General features: G+C 32.4%; 2 protein-coding genes across 2 annotated transcripts in view; both read left to right on the top strand.

Moving 5' to 3' along the window:
• Positions 1–6,126: 6,126 nt before the first annotated feature.
• Positions 6,127–26,905, top strand: part of LOC134697830 (zonadhesin-like) — a 103,743-nt gene continuing 82,964 nt past the window's right edge. The window contains exons 1-7 of the mRNA XM_063560117.1: positions 6,127–6,133; positions 7,931–8,164; positions 9,132–9,233; positions 11,114–11,358; positions 14,176–14,486; positions 24,020–24,318; positions 25,981–26,183. Coding sequence (XP_063416187.1) covers positions 6,127–6,133; positions 7,931–8,164; positions 9,132–9,233; positions 11,114–11,358; positions 14,176–14,486; positions 24,020–24,318; positions 25,981–26,183 — 1,401 coding nt within the window. The remainder of the gene's footprint in view (positions 6,134–7,930; positions 8,165–9,131; positions 9,234–11,113; positions 11,359–14,175; positions 14,487–24,019; positions 24,319–25,980; positions 26,184–26,905) is intronic.
• LOC134696555 (uncharacterized) lies at positions 18,661–21,911 on the top strand. Its single transcript, XM_063558411.1, has 2 exons — positions 18,661–18,874; positions 19,656–21,911. Exon 2 carries the CDS (start codon positions 19,656–19,658, stop codon positions 21,714–21,716), a length of 2,061 nt encoding a protein of 686 aa, XP_063414481.1. The 5' UTR covers positions 18,661–18,874; the 3' UTR covers positions 21,717–21,911.

Genomic DNA, 26,905 nt, shown 5'->3' with positions numbered 1-26,905 from the left:
AAGACTTAACTAGATCTTCGGTTCCCACCCCCTTTTCGCGTATCAGGAGAGTGATGTTTCCCCCACTATTAACTTCATAAATAAATACATCGGAGTTGTATAACACTACCTGCCCTCTTTGGTCGCAACACTTTCTCTCCTTGTATCACTTATCAGCATTCTGAGTTTTATTTAAATTAATTTTGTCGCAGAAATATACAGTCAACGCTGTTGGAACTTTTCAACTACCAATAGTCACTTTGTTCAATATGATGGAACTTTTAAACCAAAGGAAGATTACAAAGGAACTAGTTATTTCGGCTAGTTAGTTCTTTCCGTTATTTCCAAATTTGAAACAAAAGAGCATTTACATTTGTTTTTGCCTCTCCATATTTTGGATATATATCATGTATATAAATTTGCTGCATAAGACAATTTTTATTTCATTTTGAGTATTCATGGTATTAAAACATTTTTGTTGAAATAAAAAAAAATTATTAAGCTCCATGTACATGTTTTATTAGGATTTGAAACAGAAATATTCCAATGTCATTAATTCATTTAAATATATTTTTTTTCATTTTCCAACAATTAGAGGGATGATGATATTGAATATATGGCAGGGTTTGAAGTCTGATTAATTCATTCCTAGCCAGCTACTTTATGTTTGCTGGAAAAAAAGAATTGCACTTGCAAAGATTAAGTACTTGGTTGAGAAATTTGAAATTTCATCAATACTGACAAAAATGCATGTTGGGAAAAGTTAAGGTCAAATAAGATATCCTGTACTAGCTTTGTGGTTATTTGAAGAATAGTTTCAAAAAAAGTGTAATGAACTATCTGCTTCTGTATTGGCCCTGCAGGATTTTCAATCAGTTGTATAATCATGATAATGGCCCTCACCACTTCTTTGTACTGATAACCATGATAACCAAGAAATCAATGAATCTCAGAAATTTAACTATCATATATATTCGTCTTAAATTTATGAGATATAAAACCCTGAATTTATTTTTTATATTTTATATTTCGGCATAATTTGTTGAATTTGTCCTTTGTTATATTTAAATTTATTCAGAGAGCCTCAGGGCAGATTAGTATTTTTACTAACTGATGTTACCCTCTTTAAATAAACTCTTTATTAATGTATCATTATAAATAATTCATGATATTTAATTACAAAAGAAGTTTTCTCTAAAAGACTTTTCTTTGGTGAATATTTTTGCACCCAAATAAATTGGAATTCTAATGCAATTTGTAAGGATAATTTTCATTGGACAATCCGACATTGACAAATATTTATTAGAGTTAGATTCCACATTCAACCAGTCTCTGGCGGAAATTAGTTTGTTTAAAGTATTATAAAAAAAATACATTTTAAACAAGTATATAACATGAAAAAGGCAAATACATGTATTAACAACTTACATCATGAACATGTACAGGAATGTTGCATAACTACATTTTAAACATATATACAACATGAAAGAGGCAAATACATTTGTGTACATGTATTAACAACTTACATGTACATGTATGTTGCATTGATCAACATGTATAGAACATCAAATAAAACAGATTCATTGCTATAAAAATGACTGTCAGATATTATAACTATGCATATGCCAAACACACTTACTGGCTCCTGTTATAGTATAGGGGCCTTTTTTGGCTGAGTGGTCCAAGTAGTCCAACTACTGAAACACTAGCTATAGCCAGTCAACACTTCAGTTGTGAGTTTGATCCTGTGACTGGTAGGTGGTGCACTTGACTTTAAGAAAGGACAAAAACACTTAACACTTACATGTTTTTGGGACATGCACTTGAAATACAGCAGTGTAAAATATAGCAAACATTTAGCTGGTACTTAAATTTCACTGTCCATGTTTAAAGAGTGTTATTGACTGAACCCAATTACAGTTTTATTTGCATTTGTCTATATGGCTTTCTTCCAGTAATAAAACATGTTGACATAAAACAATAGTGTCTTAAGGTGGTACCTAACACTACAGGGAGATAACTCTGTAAAGTCAGCTAAGCGTTTTAATTACGCTGTGTTGTAAAGGGAATATTAAGCTTCTCTGTGATCAAAATAAGTGTTTGTCAAACTGCTATACAACCAGTGTAATTTTTCTGAATAAACGGTTGGTTCAAATTTTTTGAAATTTATATATTTTTGTCAAAGGGTCAAAGTTAATACTTTGTCAAAATTTTAAGAAAATTGAACAGCCAAATTAATTTTAGTTCAGGGGTTGGGTACCACCTTAATAGTAATACTTTGTTTTCTTTAACCTTGAAATGTTATTGATATCAGTTTACTCCTAGATTTGTTATATGAATAAATAAATAATAATTTTATTATAGTGTCACATATTTGATCAGACAATATATATATACAACAAGTCATAATACAAACAAAGATCAAATATCCAGCCATAGAATAGACTTACAAAATGACTTATGAGACACTGAATTCATTATATTTTTAAAAATGTTTGGATAAGGCCACACTTAAGAATATTTTGGTTTGCCCAAACCCTACCCAAAGGTTGAGACAGTGGGTAGGTAGGTAGGCATTTTTTTTAAATTTTTTTTTAAAAGAAATTGAAGTATCAGATGTTTATTAGTCTTCATGCCTATTTGATTAAAAAAAAACTTCTTCAAATCAGGACAATAAAAGAATTTGAGTAGGCAGCTTTTTTCTGGGTAGGTAGCGTTTGGGCAAACAAAACTATTATTTATTATGGCCCAAAACATTTCCAAAGTTTTTATACTAATTCTACATGGTTAGAAGAAAAAATACACAAAGTACTGACCTTTGACAGGCATCCCTGTTAGTAATATTTGAGGAAAACTAAATTTCTGACAGTTACTGGTACTATAGTCAAATGATAGTAGATTAGTGGAAAGACACGTTTTCTCTTAAAACTTGTTATGCTTCTTCAAAGGGTATCTATGAATGTTTTTAATCATTATCATAGTTTGTCTCTTTGCAACAATGTTAAGATCATAAAACAGAATGAGTTTGTTTTCCCTAACCCAACCTACCTAGACAATAGGTGCAATTAAAAAAAATATTGTCTTGATGTGAGAAAGTTTTTTTTTAAATCAGTTTTTTTTTTAAATCAGTTAAAAAATGCCGACTAAAAAAACATCTGAAACTTTTAATTCTCTTTGTAGAAAAAAAGAAAAAGCATACCTACCTACCCACTGACTCTACCTTTAGGAAGGGTTTGGGCAAACACAAATATTTTTAAGTGTGGCCTAATTTATTTTGTAAAGATATATGCATTGTAATCCCATTTGATTTCCTTGTACTGTATAAAGTTGTAATATATTTTGAATGATCTTTTAACTGGTTTAAAAGACATCATCCCTTCGTGCTAACATTACTCCTTGTATCAGTGATGATTTACTGAGGGTCTGGAAGGGGGTAGGGTCTTAAATTATGTTTTCTTTATATTTTTGACTATTTTTATGTCGCCACAGTAGCCAAGGGGGCAAGAAGTGTGTCCCATGTTCATCTGTCTACTGTCCAGAAAGTATCCATAATTTTGTTTCCATTCTCTTAAGGTTCATCATAACCTTTTGGCTAAAATGGCCGTATTTACACCCCAAATTTTACTCTGAGTACAGACTAACCTATACACCTGCAACAGTTTTAAGGGATGGCAGGAACTAGATATATAAATTTTAAATGCATTTTATGTTTCAGAAAATTATTAACTTTTCTAGATTTTGCTATCCATTTTTTTTCGTTCCTGCAGAAGGTGCAAAAATTAACTAAGTAGTGAAAACGATTGAGAAGCTCCCCTCATATAATCAATGTTGTGAGTAGTATTGACTTAAATGGACAATAGACACCTGTATACAATAGGTGATTTAACAGGTTTAAACTGTGTAACTGAGTGGACCGTATCAAATGAAACTCGGGTGTTTGTTTATTTTGCTATCTTCTGCAGACTGAAAAAAATGCACATCAAAATGCAGGTAAGTTTTTCATTTTCTGAAACGTAGACTTCATATAACTTTTATATATCTAGTTCCTGCCATGCCTTAAAACTTTCCTGAATGTGACAGTTTGTCTGTACTCATAGTAATTTTTGAGGTGTAAACACGGCCATATTTTTCAATTCCTGATGATGAACCTTAACTTAAGTTTGCCTCAAACAATATTATTATACTTATACACAATGCATATACCGGTAACCTCAAAACACAGATCAAATTTTTATCATTCAGGAGTTATGGCCCTGTATAAACATGAACGTTTTGAAACCTGTCGTTTCTGTTTCTGGTCCCTTACTTTAGTTTGCCCCAATTAAGTATTATATGCTATGAAACTTATACACAATGTTTATTACCTCAAAACATTGAGTGGTGTTTCTTTTATGGTTCATAAGTTATATATAATGAAAAATTACTATATATAAATCTGTTGTTTCCCTTCTCTTAACTTAGTTTGCCTTAACCATAGGTTATAAAACTTATGCTAACAATGACCACAAAATAGTCTGTAACTACATGAACCCTGCATCTGTATGTGTAAGTTGACTTGTGCATTTTTACAAAATGGGCATTTGTGGCTCATAGACACATTCTCCATTTATTTTCTCTCTACTTTTTCTTTTTGGTCTGTTATTTTCTATTCCTTCTATTTAGTACCTTATTTAGTATTATTCTCTAATAAATTAATTTTGGATGTAATGCGTCTTCTGATTGGCTGACGTTATTTTGTTATGAGCCCATAGACATAATTTAGTCATGTGACTGTAACGTCATCAACGTTTTTTCATTGTTTTCTACGGTTTAAAATGGAATTTAGAATTAAATTTTAAGAAATGACTGTAATATTTTTTCTGTCTATTCGAAATAACATAAAAAATGTGGTGCACACTGTTAAATAACCCGCTACACACGTTTTTCAGTGTGCACCAAAATTTTTATGTTATTTCGAATAGACAGAAAAAATATTTCAGTCATTCGTTAATTGTTCTTTATTTCTCTTTTGGTGGAATATCATGCTTGTTCATACATTTATATCTATTTTTGGTGAACTAAAATATTAAATAAATTTCTATTACAAGACTGTCAACCAACTATTTTTTCACTCCAGTGGTCAGTTTAAGTTTATAGGTTGAGATTTTCTCTACAGTAAAATATAGCTATGCTTGGCCTTTAATAGGAATATGGATTTTTTGTCACAACGGTTATTATGCCTGTTTGACAAATGTCATATGGTGCTTGCCCAATTCAATGTTTCAGTGATCAAAATAAAAAAAAATCCCAGTACAAAAAATAACAACATATCAATCAGATTTTGACAATGTAGACCAAAAATAGTTAAGACCATGTAGACCAAAAACTGGTAGACAAATTCTTTTGGAGTTATTGCCCTTAGATGACATTTTTTACCTTTTTTTTGTTTGTTCAATGTCTAGAAAACCATTATAAATATTGAATAGAGAGACGCTTGGAAAGCAAACATTTTTAGGAAGGCAAAATCTACAAATAAGCCATACATGGATGAATTTGTCTATTTGATTCTCCTTTTAAAATGAGTTATTGCCCTTAAATTAATTTTTTTAAATTTTGTATGTTCTTTTGTTTGTTATCTTAAAAATTTGATAGTTCTAATAGGGGAGATAGGACCTTTATTGGGACTCCAGGATCAGGTGTTTTTAAGCTAGGGATTTCAGGATTGACCCTTTCAGGATTCCGGAATTCTATTTTTTCGAATTTCGGGACCTCAGGATTTCGTGTTTTTAAGCCTGGGATTTCGGGATCAGGACCCCTCCTATCCCCCCTCTTCTAAGAGAAAAACTTTAAATGGCAAAAATAATCATTTAGGTCAAATATGATCTAAATTGTCAAGCAACTCCTTGATATCTTTTGACATAATGGCTTAAAGGAGATAAACCTTATTTTTTGTGTGTTTTTTGTCTTACGTATCTTGAACACTATTTTAAAAGAGAGAAACTTTAGAGAGCAAAATTGATCTAAAAGACAATGTATAAGTTTATAAAGAGGATATCACCAGTTGACTCCTTTTAGGAGTTATTGCCCTTAAAAGACATTTACTCAATGTTGTCTATAACTTTGAATACTATGATACATGTAGTTAAAGAGAACTTTTAGATAGCAAAAATGATAAGTGAGAGACTAAATCTATTTGTAAGTGAACATGGCAGAATGGTAAGTCAACTATACAGGAGTTTTTGCCCATATTTAAATATGAATCTTACCCTTATTTTTGGATTTTGGGCAAAACTGTAGCAAAAGAGAAACTTCAAGCAACAAAAATGATCAGCTGTAGATTCTGTTGGATACCAATTTTGTGGATAAAAATTAACCACAAGGTTGAATGTTCAACGAATGACAAATTTCCTATAAGCCGACTTCCACTAAACCATGATATTGAAAACCCATGAACATGCAAGTTTCGTGTAATTCACGAAAATTGGTACATTGTACATGTACCACCAAAAATAAATGAATCCACAGTAAGTCACATACTGTGGATTCATTTATATTCGTGGGTATCAATTTTCGTGGTTTGAGGAAAACCTGTATTTTCGTGGATATTTAATTTCGTGGTTTTGACAAAGTCTGCATGCATTCCTTAAGAATATTTGTTATTCGTTGAACATTTAAATTCGTGGTTCTCTTGTACCCACAAAATCCACGGAAATTGGTATCCATTGAATATTAATGAATCCACAGTAGCTGAAATTGACATACCACTGTTGATTTATTGAGTTATTGCCCTTAAATGAGTTTGATTTTTAACCAGTTTTTGCATTTTTGGCACTAATAATAGAAGAGAGTACCTGTAAACAACAGAAATGATCAGCAAAAAAGAGAAGTTTAGCGTGTGCACTCTTGTTTAACCAGTTATTGCATTTTTGGCACAACCTATAGTTGAGAGTACTTGTAATTACCTGTTTACGTAGCAGTAAGCAACAGAAATGATCAGTAAAAAGAGAATTTTAGTTATGAATTATATTCTAGTCTGCAATATTGGATAGTGGCCTTGGTTTAAGACTCAGTTGAATACCCAGGCTCTAATTTATTAGGTCTATATAGCTTATTCATTATGCATTATAACCACAATATTTGTCATCTTTGTTATGTGATTGAATCCATTAAAAGTAGAACATGCATAATTTTTCCATCTGTTAGTTTACAATTGACCTTTTCCTTAGTTTCAGAGGTCATTCACATATAAAATAATCCAAATACTGCAGCATGTTGTAGTGTGTCATTTTAATTTACAAACCAGGTAGGACTTTATAGCACCTATAATTATGTGTATTCAATTTACTGAAGATATTCATCTTTGGAAATTCATGGTTAAAAACCCTGTGTTCTATGGTTCAGAAAATGTCTGCTCTTTATCTTCAGAACCAATATGATTTCAAAGTTTATACTTGACATATAAAAAAGAAGATGTGGTATGATTGCCAATGAGATAACTATCCACAAAAGACCAAAATGACACAAACATAAACAATTATAGGTCACCGTACAGCCTTCAACAATGAGCAAAGCCCAGACCGCATATAGTCAGCTATAAAAGGCCCCGATAAGACAATGAAAAACAATTCAAACGAGAAAACTAACAGTCTTATTTATGTAAAAAAAATGAACGAAAAACAAATGTGTAACACATAAATAACGATAACCACTGAATAACAGGCTCCTGACTTGGGACAGGCATATACATTTTTAACCAACATGCATATTAACCATCATTAGAGGATTTGTCCTTAAGTATGTACAAATTCCTAGGTCAAAAGTCTGTCTGTCTGCCTGTCTGTCCCTAACAAATTATCCATTCAAATTGGACTTGATGGAACAATTGGGTATCAAGATACAATGTATTATTGTAACATTAAGTGACATTAAACACAAATCAATGAATAAATTCACCAATCCTTTCTATTTTTAGGTGACAAGACTGCAATTTTATGTAAAACAAGAAGATGCAGACCAGGATCGCTGGAGAGGAGAGTATGTCGGATACCTCATTCCAAAGGCATTACCTCAATCCTAATGATGAGGGAATATTCCCATAACCTCTGTGAAAAGGATGTGACCTTCGGAGCTGACAATAGAGGAAGACTATGGACTGATGGGGGATGTGATGGACGGTTTCAAGTCTGTTATACTACACGAAAAGCTGGTATTTTATTGATATCAGATGCATGCAGATTTAAATTGCATATATACATGTATAGCGTACCAGCCGTATGGTCACCTATATTTGTGAATGTCTGTTTCATTTTGGTCTTTTGTGGATAGTTGTCTCATTGGCATTCATACCACATCTTTGATTTTTTCTTCAGCAGAGTACAAAAATTGCGGTTGATAATGATTGTATTGATGAGAACTTTTTATGCCCCACCTACGATAGTAGAGGCGCATTATGTTTTCTAGTCTGTGCCTCCATTCTTTCGTCCGTTTGTTCGTTCATCCTTTTGTTCGTTTGTCCGTTCGCTTTAGGTTAAAGTTTTTGGTCGAGGTAGTTTTTGATGAAGCTGAAGTCCAATCAACTTGAAACTTAATACACATGTTCCCCATGATATGATCTTTCTAATTTTAATGCAGATTATAGTTTTGACCCCAATTTCATGGTCTACTGAACATAGAAAATGATAGTGCAAAGTTCAGGTTAAAGTTTTTGGTCAAGGTAGTTTTTGATGAAGTTCAAGTTACATCAACTTGAAACTTAGTACACATGTTCCCTCTAATTTTAATTCCAAATTTAAGTTTTGACCCCAATTTCATGGTCCACTGAACATAGAAAATGATAATGCGAGTGGGGCATCCGTGTACTATGGACGCATTCTTGTTCTGGAATATTTTTCCCAAAAAAAGTGATAAAACAAGTTTTCTTTTCTTTTAGATTTCTTCTTAATTAAATTGAAATATGAATATGAAAAGTTGATGTTTTTTATTTATAATTTCAGTATGCTTTGATGACAGTGAATGTGGTACTAAGGCTGGATGTTTTTTATTTATAATTTCAGTATGTTTTGATGACAGTGAATGTGGTACTAAGGCTGGATGTTTTTTATTTATAATTTCAGTATGCTTTGATGACAGTGAATGTGGTACTAAGGCTGGATATTTTTTATTTATAATTTCAGTATGCTTTGATGACAGTGAATGTGGTACTAATGCTGAATGTTCTGAGGGAAACTGTCGCTGTATGAAAGGATATTTTGGAAATCCTTACCATCTCTGTGAAGGTTAGTACAGTAAAACCTGACTATACCAAATCATTGAGATTATGTACGGTTTTGGCAGGTATTCGGTTTCATCAGGTTCACAGCGCATAAAATGTGGTATGATTGGTCTTCAGAACAAGTTTGGATTAGAGAGGTTTCCAGTTTATTCAGGGTTTGGTTTAGTCAGGTTTCACTGTATAATGAAAGATATCATATATAGGCAAAAAGGAAAAAAAAAATGTTCTCTCGAAAACAAAAATCATAAAATTGTCAAAAATCTTTCATATGACAATAGATCAGATGTTCAGTTAATAATTAATAAGGAGATGAGACAGTGTTAAACAAGTTTTTGAAAACTCAACCCTCCCTCTACCTAGGGCAGTGGTGTAACACTACAACATAAGAAAAAGTATTAGAATCAGTTTCAAGGGGTACAATCAAAATCACGTGATAGATATACACACACCGGAAGTAACGGAAGTAACAGTCGAGCAGACCGCTTGAAAAGTAAGTAGTCGTATTTACTTGTTTATATCAACAAAATTTAATAAATAAGGTAGTGCACCGAATGTCGGATACTATCTAGTTATGAAATACACAATTATCCTTGCTGGAAATCGTGCAGTTAATGCTAACACTTCGACACAAAAATTATTCGAAAATTTGGAACTGTGTCGAAGTGTTTGCAATAACTGCACGCTTTCTAGCAAAAACAATTCTGTATTTTAAAACTGCATACTATCCGACATTCGGTGTGCCAACTTATTAATCAAAATTTAATTGATATAAACAAGATAATGCAACTACTAACCTTTCAAGCGGCGAGTTCGACTGTAACTTCCGATGTGTGTATATCCATCACGTGATTTTGATTGTACCCCTTGAGTTTGAAAGGGTTTGTCAAAAAGACATAAAATAACCTAAGCACTAACTACTATATGAATACCAAAAGTAACTGAAAATTAGTTCCAAGTCCAATTTCAACTAATAAATGAACAAGATTCTCCCTAACACCAATACTAATCAGTACACACCTAAGCAATTATATACAAAGATGTCATAAAACAGTCTTGAGAAATGCATGATCTTATGTCTTACATGTACCAAAATATTAAATAGGAAAAGGATTAGGGTCATATGTTATAATATGTTATAATAAAAGAAAGTAATACATGTTAAGTTATGTATTAAACTACATGTGTTAAAAATAAAATCAATGTTTAGTACAGATAGAGTAAATATTCAATAGTCAATACAATATAAGATAGATAGAAATAAGAAGATGTGGTATGAGTGCCAATAAGATAATTATCAATCCAAGTCACAGTTTGTCAAAGTAAACCATTATAGGTCAAATATGGTCTTCAACATGGAGCCTTGGCTCACAGCAAGCCTTAAAGGGCCCCAAAAGAGACTGGTGTAAAATCATTCAAACAAGAAAACCAACGGTCTAATTTATATGAAAAACAAAAAGAGATGTGTCTGGTTAAGTCTTTAAATAACCAAATAGTTTCTATGAGTACATGTATTATATTAATTTGCTCATTAATGTGAAAATAAGGATATGATATCTGATTCTACAAAGTACTTATTTCTGTTAACGTGTATTTTGTGAAATACATTTGAATTTGGGCTTAAAACTTCTTGTAAAAACTTGGGAAAACCGCTTCATATTGAGATCTTGTCACAAACAAATAGATATGAGCAACAGTAATACCTGAAAAAATATCAAATTTCAAGATGTCATCTATACATTTACATAAATGTTAATAAATGTAAAATATCTTTTTGGATATATAAACTTTAATATGTCAAATATGTTAATTTTAACATCTTTTATATTGTATTAAGGTTTCAACTATTTTACTTTTAATGACATCAGGCATTTGCTTTATTTTAAGATTTGTGCACCTGTTCTGCATATGGAGATCCACATTACAGACAGTTTGAAAAGAAGTATTTTACATTCAATGGCTTTTGTAAATATACCATGACAAAGTTTGACGATCCTCATGGAAACTGTTCCTTTAATATTGAAGTAAAGAATGAGCAAAGGGGAAGTAGAAGGAGAGTTTCCTATACCAGACTGATAGATGTATATATGTATGGTATGAAAATACAACTTCATAAAAAGAAAAAAGTTTATGTAAGTAGATTGTGTGTTTAATTCACAAGCTTTTCAAACTTTTTAAATAGAATTATGACACATTTTGATTGTGTGTGTAATCCACAAGCTTAAAATAGAATTATGACATATTTTTATCTCAATTACCAATGGCCCATAAGTAACAGAAGAAGTGACGCCCACTTTTCCCCCTACTTTTTAAACGCAAATTAGATGGAGCAAGAACATTTTTGTGCATGTCAAACTATTTATTTTCTCCCCACTCCATTTTCTGTTTAAACACTAATTAATCAGAGCAGACATTTTTTGTGTACATCAAACTATTGTTTTGTCAACCAATTTTCTTGCTCCCCACTCCCTTTTCCCCCTTCTTTTAAACACCAATTAAATAGAGCAGGACATTTTTTGTGCATGTCAAACTACTGTAAATTCTGAAATATTGCGATGTTTTAATAATTTCAAAAACTGCAACAGGGTTATAATTGTAATAATTTAAACTGACGCATTTTGAAATATTTTATATGAATAAAAAAGGATTTTTCTCAATATTGCAAAGATTAAAAAAGATTTGAAATAACAAAATCACGATATTAAGTGCACGCAATAATTTCTGAATTTACAGTATTTTCTTGTCAACCAACTTTCTTGCTCCCCATTCAAAACTACCTACTGCATGCTGCTTATAAATTGGCCAAATGGGTTTCATTCCACACAATAAAATTCTGTTATTACAACCTGAAGAACAGAATTGCAACTAAGATCGTTTTCCTTTATGAGAGAAAAAAGTTGTTTTTTCTTTGAGGATCTTAATTTTTGCTTGATTTGTTTACTTACACTAGTACACACTTCATTAGAAGTCATTAATATCCGATCGTGTTGTGGTTAGGCCTTAATTATCTCGTCAAGTGTAAAAGATGAAGTTTAATCTATTTACTAAACTATTGATTTGGACTCTTGTGTACCTAAGTATTTTTTAATAGTTTTTCAATCTGTTACAAACATTAACAGGTGGACTTGAATTATTCATTGATGCAATAAATTATGAAAGAGAATTGTTTATACATTGGAAAGGTGTGTCTAAATTAAAAAAAAGTAGGCAAGATCATTAGAAATAGTATATGTATATTGGATTGTATATGACCTCAGTAATATATCCCACAAAGTTAAAGAGAGAGAATTAAAAAGAAAAGAAAAACAAGGGAAAATGGTCTTTAATATCTAATAAACATTGTATCTTCATTCCAATATTTAGTTATTACTCTGTACCTAAATGTAATACCAAGTAAGCATTGTCTAACTTTTTATACCTGTAGGTCTAGTACAAAGCTGTGTTATTTATTCTATTGAACCTGCATAGAAATGAAAAAAATATCATTAAAACAAACATTATATACTAGTATATATTTGTTTAGGGGCCAGCTGAAGGACGCCTCTGGGTGCGAAAATTTCTTGCTACATTGAAGACCTGTTGGTGACCTATTGCTGTTCTTTTTTCTATGGTCGGGTTGTTGTCTCTTTGACACATTCCCTATTTCCATTTTCAATTTTATTAGTTAAAATTTTCCTTCTTTGCATTGTTCAGCTTTAATATGTTTAAGGAACGAAATTGTTATAAGTATTTGACAAGATGGTAGTTTAAATATACTACCAACTACCAGAACATTTTAAGTTGGTATGCTCAATCCTCCTTTTATGTACTTTGCTTTATAAACATGTATTAGGAATCTCTATATATTAAAAAACAATAAAAAATGATATTTATTTTACTGTCTATGTTTATTCAATAAAAGATAAATGTAATATATGTTCATGTATGAGGTCTGTAGCACTTTGTTTTTTATTGTGATATTATAATGAGGGCGGATCCAGCCATTTTAAAAAGGAGGGAAGGTCCCAACCCAGGACAAAGGGGGGGGGGGGGGTCCCAACTATATGTCCCCATTCAAATGCATTGATCGGCCAAATAAAAGAGGGGGTTCTAACCCCCCCCCCCTGGATCTGCCAATGATAATTAAATTGGACTACTTTGCCTCTTTAGCATGCTGGCATGTCAGTTAACTGCTAGTAGTCTGTTGTTATTTATGTATTATTGTCATTTTGTTTATTTTCTTTGGTTACATCTTCTGACATCAGACTCGGACTTCTCTTGAACTGAATTTTAATGTGCGTATTGTTATGCGTTTACTTTTCTACATTGGTTAGAGGTATAGGGGGAGGGTTGAGATCTCACAAACATGTTAAACCCCGCCGCATTTTAACGCCTGTCCCAAGTCAGGAGCCTCTGGCCTTTGTTAGTCTTGTATTATTTTGATTTTAGTTTCTTGTGTAGAATTTGGAAATTAGTATGGCGTTCATTATCACTGAACTAGTATATATTTGTTTAGGGGCCAGCTGAAGGACGCCTCCGGGTGCGGGAATTTCTCGCTACATTGAAGACCTGTTGGTGACCTTCTGCTGTTGTTTTTTTATTTGGTCGGGTTGTTGTCTCTTTGACACATTCCCCATTTCCATTCTCAATTTTATTCTATATTTCTTCATTATTTTCACATTCATTAAATATAAAGTTAAAAAAAATCACTATGAAATATATAAATCTTATATAAGAGCAAGATTTTTACTGAAAGGTTTTACAATTTATTTACATTTTGTACAATACAAAAATCTTTTCTGAAGCTTTCATGCACAAAAATAGGAAAATTAATGATGAAAAATACACATGTTACAATCTAATGTAATGCATAATATGAAAAGAAATACTTTTTCTATGGAGTGATTATCATTTAAGTATTTCCTTATAAATAAAACATTTTTTGTAATTGTTTATGTATTTATTTTTAGATAAATGGCTTATTACAATATATGCCAGTCAAACTTGTGCACCAGAATGTGACAATCTATAACACTGGAGAATATGGCCGTCTGGTCACAGGGTGTGGCGTATCAGTCTTGTGGAATGGCAAGTCAGAGGCTATTGTTATGGTACCTAGAAAGTATGGTGCAAATCTTACAGGTCTATGTGGGAATTGTAATGGGAAAGATGATGATTTAGTCACCAGGGACGGGACAGATGTGTCTGGAAAGAGAAATTATGAAGTGCTTATTGGTGAAAGTTTTGAAGTCAAAGATGACACTGGTTTTCAAACAGAAAAGTTAGTTTTGTTATGATGTTTATGCTAAGATATAAGAAGATGAGTGCCAATAAGACAACTCTCCATCCAAGTCACAATTTGTAAAAGTAAATCATTATGGGTCAAAGTACGTTCTTTAACACAGAGCCTTGGCTCAAGCCAAAAAGCAAGCTATAAAGTGCCCCCAAAATTACCATTGTACAACCATTCAAAAGGGAAAACCAACAGTCTAATTTATATATAAAATGAGAAACTGACTGACTCTATAGATTTTTCCACGTCCATTAGTCTGTATGTACATCTATATTTGGTTAAGAATTGCAATGTAATACATGTACTTGAAGCAGAGGAGGCAATGACAAAACTGAAATAAAAACATTTATAAGCATTCACATTTCACATTTCCATGGAGGTAATTTAGCCTTGCATCATCAATCATATTGATTTACATAGTTGAAATGTCCAAATATTGCCATTGTAATTTTTACATGCACTCTATCATCAAAAGTGTATGGTTTATTATAGGCGATCATTTGTATACCAAGAAGAATGCTCTATTTTCAAATACAGGCAATTTCAGAAAGTAAGGCCACACCAATTTGATTCCTTGTTCGACGGACCCGCCCGCACCTATTTTTTTCAAAACAGATTTTTTTAATTTTTATTATATTCCCGCTTCCCGCATCCGGAAATGAAATCATGTCCATTTCCCGCATCGTTTTTTTTGTAAATATAATGTAAAGATCTCAACATTTGTTTTTTAAAATCACAGTCTAGCCTTTATATAACGATTTTAAACCTATCAGCACCCCACAACACTGTAAATATCTGCGAGAATATTTGTTTCAGAATGGAGCCAATTTATTCCAAGCGAGAGTGCTCCGATATAAATAGAAATACCAGTACAGAACAAAACGTTGGTTTCTTTCCCCCTAACTTATATTCCCTATAAAAAAAATGTTCGTTGTTAAAATAAAGTACAAAGAACTTCTGAAGGATTTGCCTTCAACTGCAATTATAGTGTATGGTGACGGTCATACCTGCTGCAGGTTTGTTCTGGTTGATTCAGAGACCTGTCGTTCAGCAGTTATCGTTTGTTGATGTGGTTCATTGGTAAATTTTTCCCGTTTGGAAATATAATTTAGATCGTTGGTTTTCCTGTTCGAATTGTGTACAATACTAAGTTGTGGTCCCTTATAGCTTGCTGGTTGGTCTTGATCAAAGCACTGTGTAAAAGGCCGTACTTTGACCTATTACATGTTATTATCAGGTTGGGACTCACCCTCCCTCAGACAAGGGCCTTGAAGGGGTCATTTTACCATGTTTACTGTTCAGTCTGTTGTAGAAAAGAAAATAGAAATACTAAGGATTTGTACAGTGCTACTATACAAAACCTTTGACAACTTAGAATTTTTTACTCAAAAAGAGGAGAAATACATTATATTTTAAACAACTTTTCTAAAAGAGGGATGGGTCCACTTATTTTGAATAATATTAAACTGTTAAAGTAAATGTGTTAACATGGTTAAAGTCCAGGAATATAACAAAATTCTTGGACATGTTTTGACCATTTAATACCAAATATTATAGTTCTTTGGGAAAATATAAGCCCTTTTGTACTTAAAGTGTTTTTACAAAAAAAATATATTATGACTTTAATATTTTGACCCCTCATAAAAGGGATATTCATAACATTAAGGGGTTGTTCTGAACCTGATTATGACTTGGATGGAGAATTGTTTCATTGTCAGTCACACATACATAGACCAGATTTAATTATTCAATTATTTCTTGTCGAACAGGGAAAAATACTTCATAAATTAAAGAAATGTCAAGGTACAAGTGATAAATCAAGTTTTAATATAGCCAAAACCTACTATTTTATGTTTACAAAAAAAAATTATAATCGCTCGCCTTTACTTTTTAAGCTTCGCCTCAAAAAGGACAAGGTATGATAAGCTATTGCAACTGGCCCCCTATTTTTCCCAAAATTAAAATGAGTAAAACCTGTTCAAAATCACATTATTTTAAAAGCTAATTATCAAATCTTTCAAAATATCAAAAGAACTGTCATGATTATGTGTGTTAAAATGATTAAATGCCTCGCTCTATTCCTCTTAATTCGTGAATTTTAACGAAATCGTGATTTTTGTGACCCTTCCAGCACAATTTAAACTATGAGCGGACGCGAGTACCACGACGATACTTGTGTGTGTTGTTTGTTTGACATATATGATTAAATGTTTTTAATATAATCGTGGTACTCGCGTCCGCTCATAGTTAAAAAATAACATTTCCTCCCCAAAAATATGCCGTTTTTTGACGGATGATAAAAGTATATAAACCAAGGACCGGATCGGACTATCATTTCCGAATCTGCATTCTTAAAGCTGAACCTACGATGCTGGAAACAAAATTAATGTTTACCGACGAAATGGGATAGGAATAGTTTGTGTGTTTAATGGTAAGTATTCCTTCATGGTTTTATTTAAGAAAATGGTTAAATATTGTGAACAGAGGATATATAAATAACTTTTTCAAAGCTTTCAGTTTCAAGTAAAATGAACTAGCATCCAAATATATCGGTATTTTTTCTTGTGCATTCTTTTATACCCTTTCTCATTAAATGTCAAAGTTTGTGGGGCAATGACTGTTTGTTATTCCTGTTAATCAACATTCAAGTTATGTCACAGTTGATTATAAATGAAGTTCCGAAACATGTACTCAGCCGGCTGCCTCCCCCTCAAAAGACAATTGAAAAAAAATACCACATATCGAATATTCAGATCATCTTCAGAGAGAAAGACGGTATAAATTTATCTTCAGAGAGAAAGACGGTATAAATTTATCTGAAGTTATTAAAGATTTATAGATTTAATCGAAGTTCATGTACAGTTCTTTAGAAAACAAAGATTGGAAAAAAGACGGCCGAGTTTAATGAGGGGCCTAATGGGGGGTCCTCATCACGGATCACGGAAAACAAAAAATATCTATCACGATTCACAAAAAATTAACATTACCAAATCACGACTTAATTTCCTCAAAATCACAGATCACGATAAAAATTGGCATCTTTCACGGATCACGAAATGAAAACATCCTCGATCACGAAGAACGAAATTAACCCATCAGCCCCCTCTTTAATGTAGCAGACGATTTTCAATGATTTTTTTTGATTCAAGGATAGTACAGCAAAAAAAATATCGGAATTTTTCCATGAAGTAAATTTGCAAATATATAATCTATAACCTATGCAAACACTGAAATTAAATATTAAAAAGGTATTTAGAAACAACGTTTAACACTATGTAAATACACCATATCTATAAATACATCTTATTTCTATGAAATATTAATTGTGCGTCCGTGGCGTAATAGGTTAACGGTGTAGCTGGAAATCCTAACATAAAGAGTTCGAGTCTCACTATAGTGAATATTTTTGGAAATTTGTTTTTCAATATAATATTCTTATACTTATTCAAACAGCAAGTGCAATGCAGATAATGATTATTAATTTCCTTTTTTTTTGTTTTTTTACACATTTTGAATCTTAACAGCGGAATATATTTAGAAAAATCGTATGTTTTTTGTAATGTGTCTGCGTAGCGTGACATACTCGAAAGAATGAAAACAAAAAAAATAATTCATACAATTAAGCAGTTAGTCGAAGTACTGTGTTAATTTGAATACGTATATGTATTTTCCGACTTGACAAATTATCTGCGTTTTGAAAGAAAATAGCGGCCATCGCATTTCGTTTAAAACTTGTTTTTAAACATTTTTTTTTTATAGATTATATCGTTGGTTTTTCTGTTTTAATGGTTTAACACTATAGTCATTTTGGGGACCTTTTATAGCTTGCTGATCGGTGTGAACAAGGACACCATATTGAAGACCTTACGTTGACTGTAATATGTTTTTACTTTTACAAATTGTGACTTGGATGGAGAGTTTTCCCATTGGAACTCATACCTTGTATCTATCCAAAATCGGAAATCTCGGCGTCAGCGTTTATTTATTAATTGATTCGAATAAGCAGGAATATGCACATTAGAAAAACTCAGAGATTGGAACTATCATTCAAATCGATTTACAGACTAAAAATCGTGGTATAAAAAAATCTATATATAAAAAAGAAGATGTGGTATGATTGCCAATGAGACAACTACCTACAAAAAGACCAAACTGACACAAACATTAACAACTATAGGTCATCGTACGGCCTTCACCGATGAGCAAAGCCCATACCGCATAGTATGTCGGTCTATAGTGTTAAACATCGCCGGATCGTTGTGTTTTTTTAATGAGTTCCTTGTCTCTCTTTTTCAGTTATATTTAAAAAATTTCACAGATAATGACAGAATGGCATGACCTGTAAGAATATCACGTTTGAACCAATGTCATAACAGGTGAATATATACATAGCAATTATAAAACAATTATGATTTAGAAAAAAGAGTTTTGCCAGATCGTACGTCGTTCGCCTATCCGTTCATTCATTGGAATCACAAAGAAAGACCGAAATCCTATTCACCAAATAAAATAGCATGTATCACAGTTGTCCTCAGTTGATCCTAATGCTAATCTATCTGATATTAGTATTTTGGAAATTATTTGTGGAGGATCAAAAAGGGGAAGGCGTCGGGGGGAGGGGGTGTCAATGGAACCCAATCTGATATTTTACAAGTCTATGGATCTCTATAAAATTGTACAGAAAGTAAAACCCGATAGTAATTTTAAGATGTTCTGGCCTCGGACCATTTAGGGAAAATGGGCCAAAACTATAAATACCTCTCCAAAATTTTGGAAAAAAATGCTAATTCTGAACAATTTCAATAGAGTTCAATATTCCAAATATTTGAGTTTTTAATATGCTTAATATAACCATTTTAATTTTGTACACTTTTCTAAATTGAGGTCCAAAACTTAAACTTTGTTTGATTAAAAAAAGCCGGACATTTACTTGGTCGCAAACCCTTTAAGACATTTTAACAACAAAAAAAACACTGTGTAGAATTATGGGTAATGTTATGGAGTGGAACATACTGTAAAGTCTTTTGATTTGACGGTTAAAATTATATAATACATTAAAACAAAATAAAACATATTAGAAACATAAGTACGATGTACAATGTAGACTGGTAATTTCTGGAGGCAAAGAAGTATATGGGCAAATAATTTCTATTGCAGATGGTTAAAGAATACAAGTGTTCCTTGTGTGGGAAGTGTCACCTTAAAGATAGACGTCCTATTAAGTCTACACCTTTAAAGAAATATGTATCATCAATAATTGGACGTAATGTAGAAAATGATGAAGTTATCTGTGGAAAATGTAGAACTATGTTTAACAAATCGGCTAAGACAAATGTACAGACGAACAACAATACTTCTGAAGACAGTGATTCTGAATTTGTGGTAGAAAATTCACCAATTATCGATATCCAAAGTCCAAAAACAATTCACCTGAATATTTCGTCAACGCATACTTCTCATAAATACTGTATAATATGTAAGAAAAAAGGAAATAAGCGTGTTAAACTATGCGTTGTTCCTTTGAAAGCAAGAACACAAGCATTTATACAAAACGCAATATTTGTTGACTCTAAAGCAAGATGTTGCACGTCTCATCTTCAAGAACATAATTTTTCTCGAGCATCACTGATGATCCTGAAAGCTAAATACACTAAATCTTTCTTCAGCCGTACCGAAATTGTAGCTCTTCTAGAAAATGTCCGGCTTACTATGTCAAAATCCTCTATTTTGGATTTTGATAATCCATCTAGACTAACAGACGATGATTATTTTAACTTAACTGGGTTAACAAAGCAGCAGTTTGAGGATTTGTCAACTTACACTACTACAATACGTCAATCTAATGTAAGATCTGTTCGAACATGTTTGGCAATACTTTTGACTAAATTACGCACTGGTCTTCCTAATCAAATTCTTGGAACTATATTTTCACTGACAAAAAGCCAAGTTCAAAGAAGTATACACAGCGCTCGAACTTCTTTGCAGTCATTTGTTACTCAGAATGTAGGGTTTCAGCACATAAGCCATGTTGATTTTGTTGAGAATCATACAACTGCCACTGCTCAAACACTTTTTGGCAACAACGAAAAAGTAGCTATTATAGTAATGGACGGCACCTACATATACATCCAAAAAAGTTCAGATTACAAATTCCAACGCCAATCATATAGCTTGCATAAACATCGTCCTTTGGTAAAGCCAATGGTGGTTGTTGGGACAGACGGCTATATTCTTTCCGTTTTAGGTCCCTACTTATCCAATGGTAAAAACAACGATGCAGCTATTACTAAACATATGGTGGCAGTGAATGCTGAAGGAATGAATGAATGGCTTCAACAGGATGATGTATGTATTGTCGATAGAGGTTTCCGTGATGTTGTGGAATACCTTGAACAACAGGGTTACTCTGTTCAGATGCCACTATACCTTAAAAAGGGTCAAAAACAGCATACAACAGAAGAGGCAAATAGCAGTAGACTAGTTACAAAAGTCAGGTGGATTGTAGAAAGTGTTAATGGTAGGCTGAAACAATGGCGTTTTTTTGACAAGGTTGTTTCCAACCATTACATCCCTTTCATCGGAGAATTGTTACGGTTAGTTTGTGCATTGTGTAACAAATATCGACCTGCAATTGCCAGCTCAAATGCAGATGATATCAAAATAGCTGAGGTAATGCTTGATAAATGCAAGAAAGGAAATTTAGTTCAAGCGATTGTTGAAAATGAGGGATTGATAAATAAACGGGTAATATATACACTAGTTGATGGATCCTCAGCGGATCAGCTAAAAGATTTCCCGGTCTTGTCCGAGGAAAAACTCTGCCAGATAACAATGGGGATATACCAACTAAAACAATCCCCTTTATATGTTAGAGAGCATATTGGTGATGACAGTGTATATCAGCTATATGTTTGTAAGATCAAGGAGAACTTGATTAAAATCAAATTGCAGTCTCGTTTTAGTAACAGCGCTACCCACAATGTATTTGTACAGTATACATTAGACGGTGAAATAAGTGGGTGGTACTGTACTTGCAAGGTTGGAGCCAGAATTGTTGGATGTTGTGCCCACGTATCCAGTGTACTTTGGTACTTAGGATTACACCGACTTCAAAATACATCTATTAATAGTCCCAGATTTACGAAGTCAGTTTTGGATGCCTCAGATCTACCCGAATTAGACACTGACAGTGACGGTAGTTCTGATGTTGAGGAATGATTCTACAATGTGTCTAGTAGTCGTTTGGCTCCGGTGGCAACTTCTTAATATTTTAATGATTTAGAACTTTCCAGAAACATTTATATAGTCAGACATAACAAAATAGTATATATAAGTAAGGATGAACAGTATTAATAGGTATTGGAAATAATTTATTTGTCAATCTAGATTTAAACTTTTTATTCTTCAGCTACAAATGTACTAGTATACCGTTTACCTAATGTTTTATTAGTGTTTTATTTGAAACTAATGTTGTTGTTGAAATCCGCTTTGTTTATACACTGCTGGAAAGAGTTTCCATTGGCATTCATACAGCATATTCTTAATTCATATCATTATATGGTTATTTTCTGTCTCATTTGGTCTGTTGAGGAGAGATGTCTCTGTGACAATCATACCACATCTTCTTTTTTATATGTATATTCATTTTGTTGCCAAATTATTATTGTATACTATAAATGAGATAATATTTTGTTAAGTCTACTGTTTTTATGACTTGCTGAGGGTAATGGGAAGCTATCAGTAAGATTAATAGATGTTTATCCTGTTGTCCTGCAAATATACCAGGAAATAGCAAAGACCATTGACTGTTTCTTTGTCATCATATATATTTTTGGTTAAGCTTTCTGAGAAATCTTACTGAAAGGAGGACATTGGCTATGATATTAGATCAAAACTATTTACTTCTGCTTTATCAAAGCGGCATTCTTTTATTTTTCCATTCTGTATAATATGAAACGTAAAGCTGGTATTGTTTTTAGTATTAATGTCCAATAATGAAAGATTAGATGACATTGACTAATATTAAAATGAAACGAAGTTCGATTATCACAAAACATGTATTTTGAAATTGGACAGAAGCACCACATTGGATTCTGATAATGTGTAATTAATAGCTTAGTTTATTACATGACATGGGTTAATTGTAAAGTTTTTGTTTTTTAGTCCACTACCGACGACGTCGAAGGGACTATAGGTTTGCACTCTGCCACCTGTCTGTCTCTTGCTCGTTCGATTTTTACTGTTCTACTTGTGCTGTATACTGCTGCATTTATTTTTTACTTTTAACATAAAAATAATTACCATAGCTGTTATATCTATCATCTAAAAATTAATATATAGCAGTGTTCCTTTCACCTTTAACTAGGATTTTTCAAAAAAAATAATCATGGATTCTGAAATATACAAATTCTACTGGGCTTGCTTTCAAAGTTTTTTTTAACTTCAATTCATTTGCAGTTATGTCAGTATTTTAAATCTGAGTATATGTTTCTAACTCACAACCTTCAATGTTTATTTCACTTATTAAACACTTTGTTCAAATAGACTTCTTTTTATTTATTTAAAACAAAACAACTAAAGTAAACATCGTGAAACCTGGAGATTTGAGATTAATAGCAATGATGCAGTAACCCTATGACACAAAGTACTAATTTTTTTGTTCATAGAAAATACGTTTTTTCTATTTACGTTATTCAAAGAAGGTGACATAATTTCATATAAATACACATGATGGTATTTAGCAGATTTGTTTTGTAAGTTAAAAAGATGCCATATCGCCATTTGCAATTCTCAAAATCACTATTTTTTGTATAAAAACAACCTTTTCACCAAAAATACTTACCAAGTATTTATAAAACTTGAAAGATGTCTGTAATAGATTTCACTTCTCATTCTTATAAGATTTTGAGAAGAACTGGTGAGTAGTACCGAAGTTCCGGCCATACATGGTATAATTCTCAAAATCAGTGATTTTCATATAAAAAATCAAGTTTTACCCCCAAAAATGTTGTCTGGTCCCAACAAAAATTTAACATGGTCTTTTACTTCTTTAGATATAAATTGTGTTAAAATTTAGCAAAAATCTGATCAGTAGAACAAAAGTTGTATTCCAGTAACTCACTTCAGAAGGAAATCTGATATAAAAGGTTACATATAGAACTACATTTACATATGCACATGCAGTGACGCGCATGCGCGTGATAGCACCAAAAAATTACCATATTTCAAATGCCACGTCCCTAGGCTTGAATTACTGCCATTATGGATTATTTTCAAGAGGGGGCCAAAAATGGTCCTTATCATACCTTGTCCTTTGCAAATTAAATATTTTTTTATTAAAATTTTCAAATCGCTCGCTCGCCCCAATTTTTGGAGTCCAAAAATCCGTAGAACAAGAAATTAAATTGGTGTGGCCTAACACCAGGTTGAAAATACAGTATGAATGATATATAAGAATAAAAATGCACCTGTGAATTATCATTACTTAAGATTTAATATTTACGAACATTCTGTTTTTAAAGATGTGAGACCAAAGCTATGGATGATCCCTGCACTGGTATCTTAGACCAGTATGTAGAGAAGATGGAATATTGTGGAATGCTACATATAAAAAACCAAGCCCATAGTCCCTTCCGAGACTGTATAGAAGACCATCAGGATTTGGCGGAGACTTTGTATGCTTCCTGTCGATATGATGTCTGTGCATACTACCATGATGTCCAGCGTAGAAATAAGATCGTGTGTGAATCGTTAAATAGCTTGGCCGCTGAGTGTGAATCTAGAGGTGTGATTGTCAAATGGAGGAGGGAAAACTTTTGTCGTATGTATTGGTATATAAAATATATGTACAGTCTTTGTATGGGCTTCCCTAAAAGACTTGCCCAAGTTTGAAATAGTTTATTGTGTTAAATAACCATGATGCCACAATTGGTGCCTATCCTGCATATATAAAGGACAAGAACATGTAAATGAGATACAAGTATGAACCCTGCATTGTGCTTAACAGATATTGCACATGCTAATTATATATAAAGGTTACAGTAAGACAGTAAGCATCCCTTACTTGGACACATTATTCATACTTAGAGTCTAACCTTTGCATTTAGGGTAGTTCTGAACAGTAAATTCCTTATTTTAAGTCAATTGCTTAACCAGACAAGGAATCAAACCCTTTACCGCACATACTTGATTTGAGCATACTACCACATGACCACCAAGGTGGCTTTGACCCAATAAAAAATTTGTTCATGATTGATTAACTGTTTATTGATCTTTTCTATATTTAGATGTTCTATATTTAGATGTTCTATATTTAGATGTTCTACTATTTGCTGTTATGGTTCATCTCAAAAGCTTAAATTGCAATGACATTAATGTAACATTTGTACATTACAAGAGCTAAGCAAAAATTATGGAAAAAACAGCTTTAATAGGATTAGTATGTTCAATTAGGTAATTGATCAGTGTGAAAATTCCTAACATACAATGTCATATTTCATATCTGAACTTTAAGTTTAAATTTATTCAAAGAACAAGAATCACTTGTTTAAGGTGGTACCTAACACTACAGGGAGATAACTCTGTAAAATCAGAAGAATATTTTAATGACGTCATGCTGTTAAGGGAATATTAAGCTTCTCAACGATCAAAATAAGTTTTTGTCAAACTGCTATATAACCAGTGTAATTTTTCTTATAAAACGGTTGGTTCAATTTTTTTGAAATTTTTATATTTTTGTCAAAAGTTCAAAGTAAATACTTTGTCAAAATTTTAAGAAAACTAAAGGAGCCAAATCAATTTTTGTTCAAGTGTTAGGTACCACCTTAAATATTCTTTAAAAATTATTATAAGTCATTGATATCTATTCCAACACAATACAATCAGCACAATACGTAGCAGTATGCTTATTTAATGATTCTATCCCATATGATCTTATTGTATGGTTTTTCATACTTTTCCAATCCAGCAAGGAGATCTTTGCAGCAGTCTTTCATATTTATTGGATATTTAAACTCACAACTTCATGTGATAGGAGATTTTGTAAGACACATTTTTCCACTTTATCATGGCACATCCTGTCTTGCCTTAATCTGTTCAAATATCTTTTTGATAACTTTTAGGTCTGGCATTTATTAAATTACAAACATAAGGTCAGTAAAATGTTGTCCTGCAATAATTTGTTTCCTTTAGAAATAAAAATAGAAAATAAAATGGGTCTTCAGGTTTACATATCAACTCAGGGGCAGATCCAACCATTTTAAAAAGGGGGGGTGTTCTAATTACATGTCCCCTTTCAAATTAAATGCATTGATCAACCCCAAAAAAGGGGGGTTCCAACCCCGGACCCCCCTCTGGATCCGCGCCTGCAACTGCATTGACAATTTCTTTCTTTATCAACCTTAGAAGATGCACCAATATTTGATAATATCAATCCTTTCAAATGAGTAAATTTCAATGTCCCTTTCTGTTCTTTCTGTTACAGCAATGTCATGTCCTTCAAACATGAAATACAGTTCTAATGTGGGTGGCTGTCCTGCAACATGCCTAGATCCATACCCTGATCCTGCCAAGTGCCTATTTCCACCATCAGAAGGATGTCAATGTTTACCTGGCTTTGTTAGCAGTGGGGATAACTGTGTACCAGTTGATGATTGTGGCTGTGAATCAAAGATGGGTTATATACCAGTATGTCATATTATCAATAATTATTAGAGTTTTTTGGGAGGGATATAGTAATGTCATTAACCATTTCCTTCATAATCATGCAAAAAAAAGAAATACTCTGTAATATTATTTCCACTGGAACAAATTCTACAGAATTTGTTTTTTCCAGAGTATATGATATTTGTTCCAAATTTATAAATAGAAATATATATTATGGCATTGTTTATAAGAAGATTTTCAGAGAACTTCTGTTAGGGGGGAACACATTTGCTTTGACATTTGTTAGTTGAACATGTCATATGTATGTTACACTTTGTTTATACTAAGATGTGTGAGCTTTTGATTTGTTATTTGGTACATTTTGGTAAGGGACTTCTTTCTCTGTTGAATTTTCCTTGGGAGTTTGGTACTTTTGTCATATTACTTTTTAAGGGGTGTACTACTGCAAATCCAATAATTGCCAAATTTTGTAGAATGATTATCCATGAGATAATTAACTTAACGTTCTTGTCACTTGATAGCATTATAAATCATGTTTAGACATTGCTATTCAACTGTTTTTGTCGAGCCTGCAACTTTTGTTGCAGAAAGCTCGACATAGGGATAGTGATCTGGCGGCTACGGCGGCAGCGGCAGCGTTAGCTAACTTCTTAAAAGCTTTATATTTTAAAAGCTGGAAGACCTGGATGCTTCATACTTTGTATATAGATGCCTCATGTTATGAAGTTTCTGTCAGTCACATG

Source organism: Mytilus trossulus, chromosome 14 (genome assembly GCF_036588685.1).
Source record: "Mytilus trossulus isolate FHL-02 chromosome 14, PNRI_Mtr1.1.1.hap1, whole genome shotgun sequence".
NCBI classification, from domain to species: Eukaryota; Metazoa; Mollusca; class Bivalvia; order Mytilida; family Mytilidae; genus Mytilus; species Mytilus trossulus.
Note: the sequence above shows the minus strand (reverse complement) of the source record. Positions and strands in the feature narration are given on the sequence as shown.

Excerpts from the sequence above, each read along its gene's own strand:
- LOC134696555 (XM_063558411.1), top strand. The coding sequence starts at position 19,656 with ATGGTTAAAGAATACAAGTGTTCCTTGTGTGGGAAGTGTCACCTTAAA.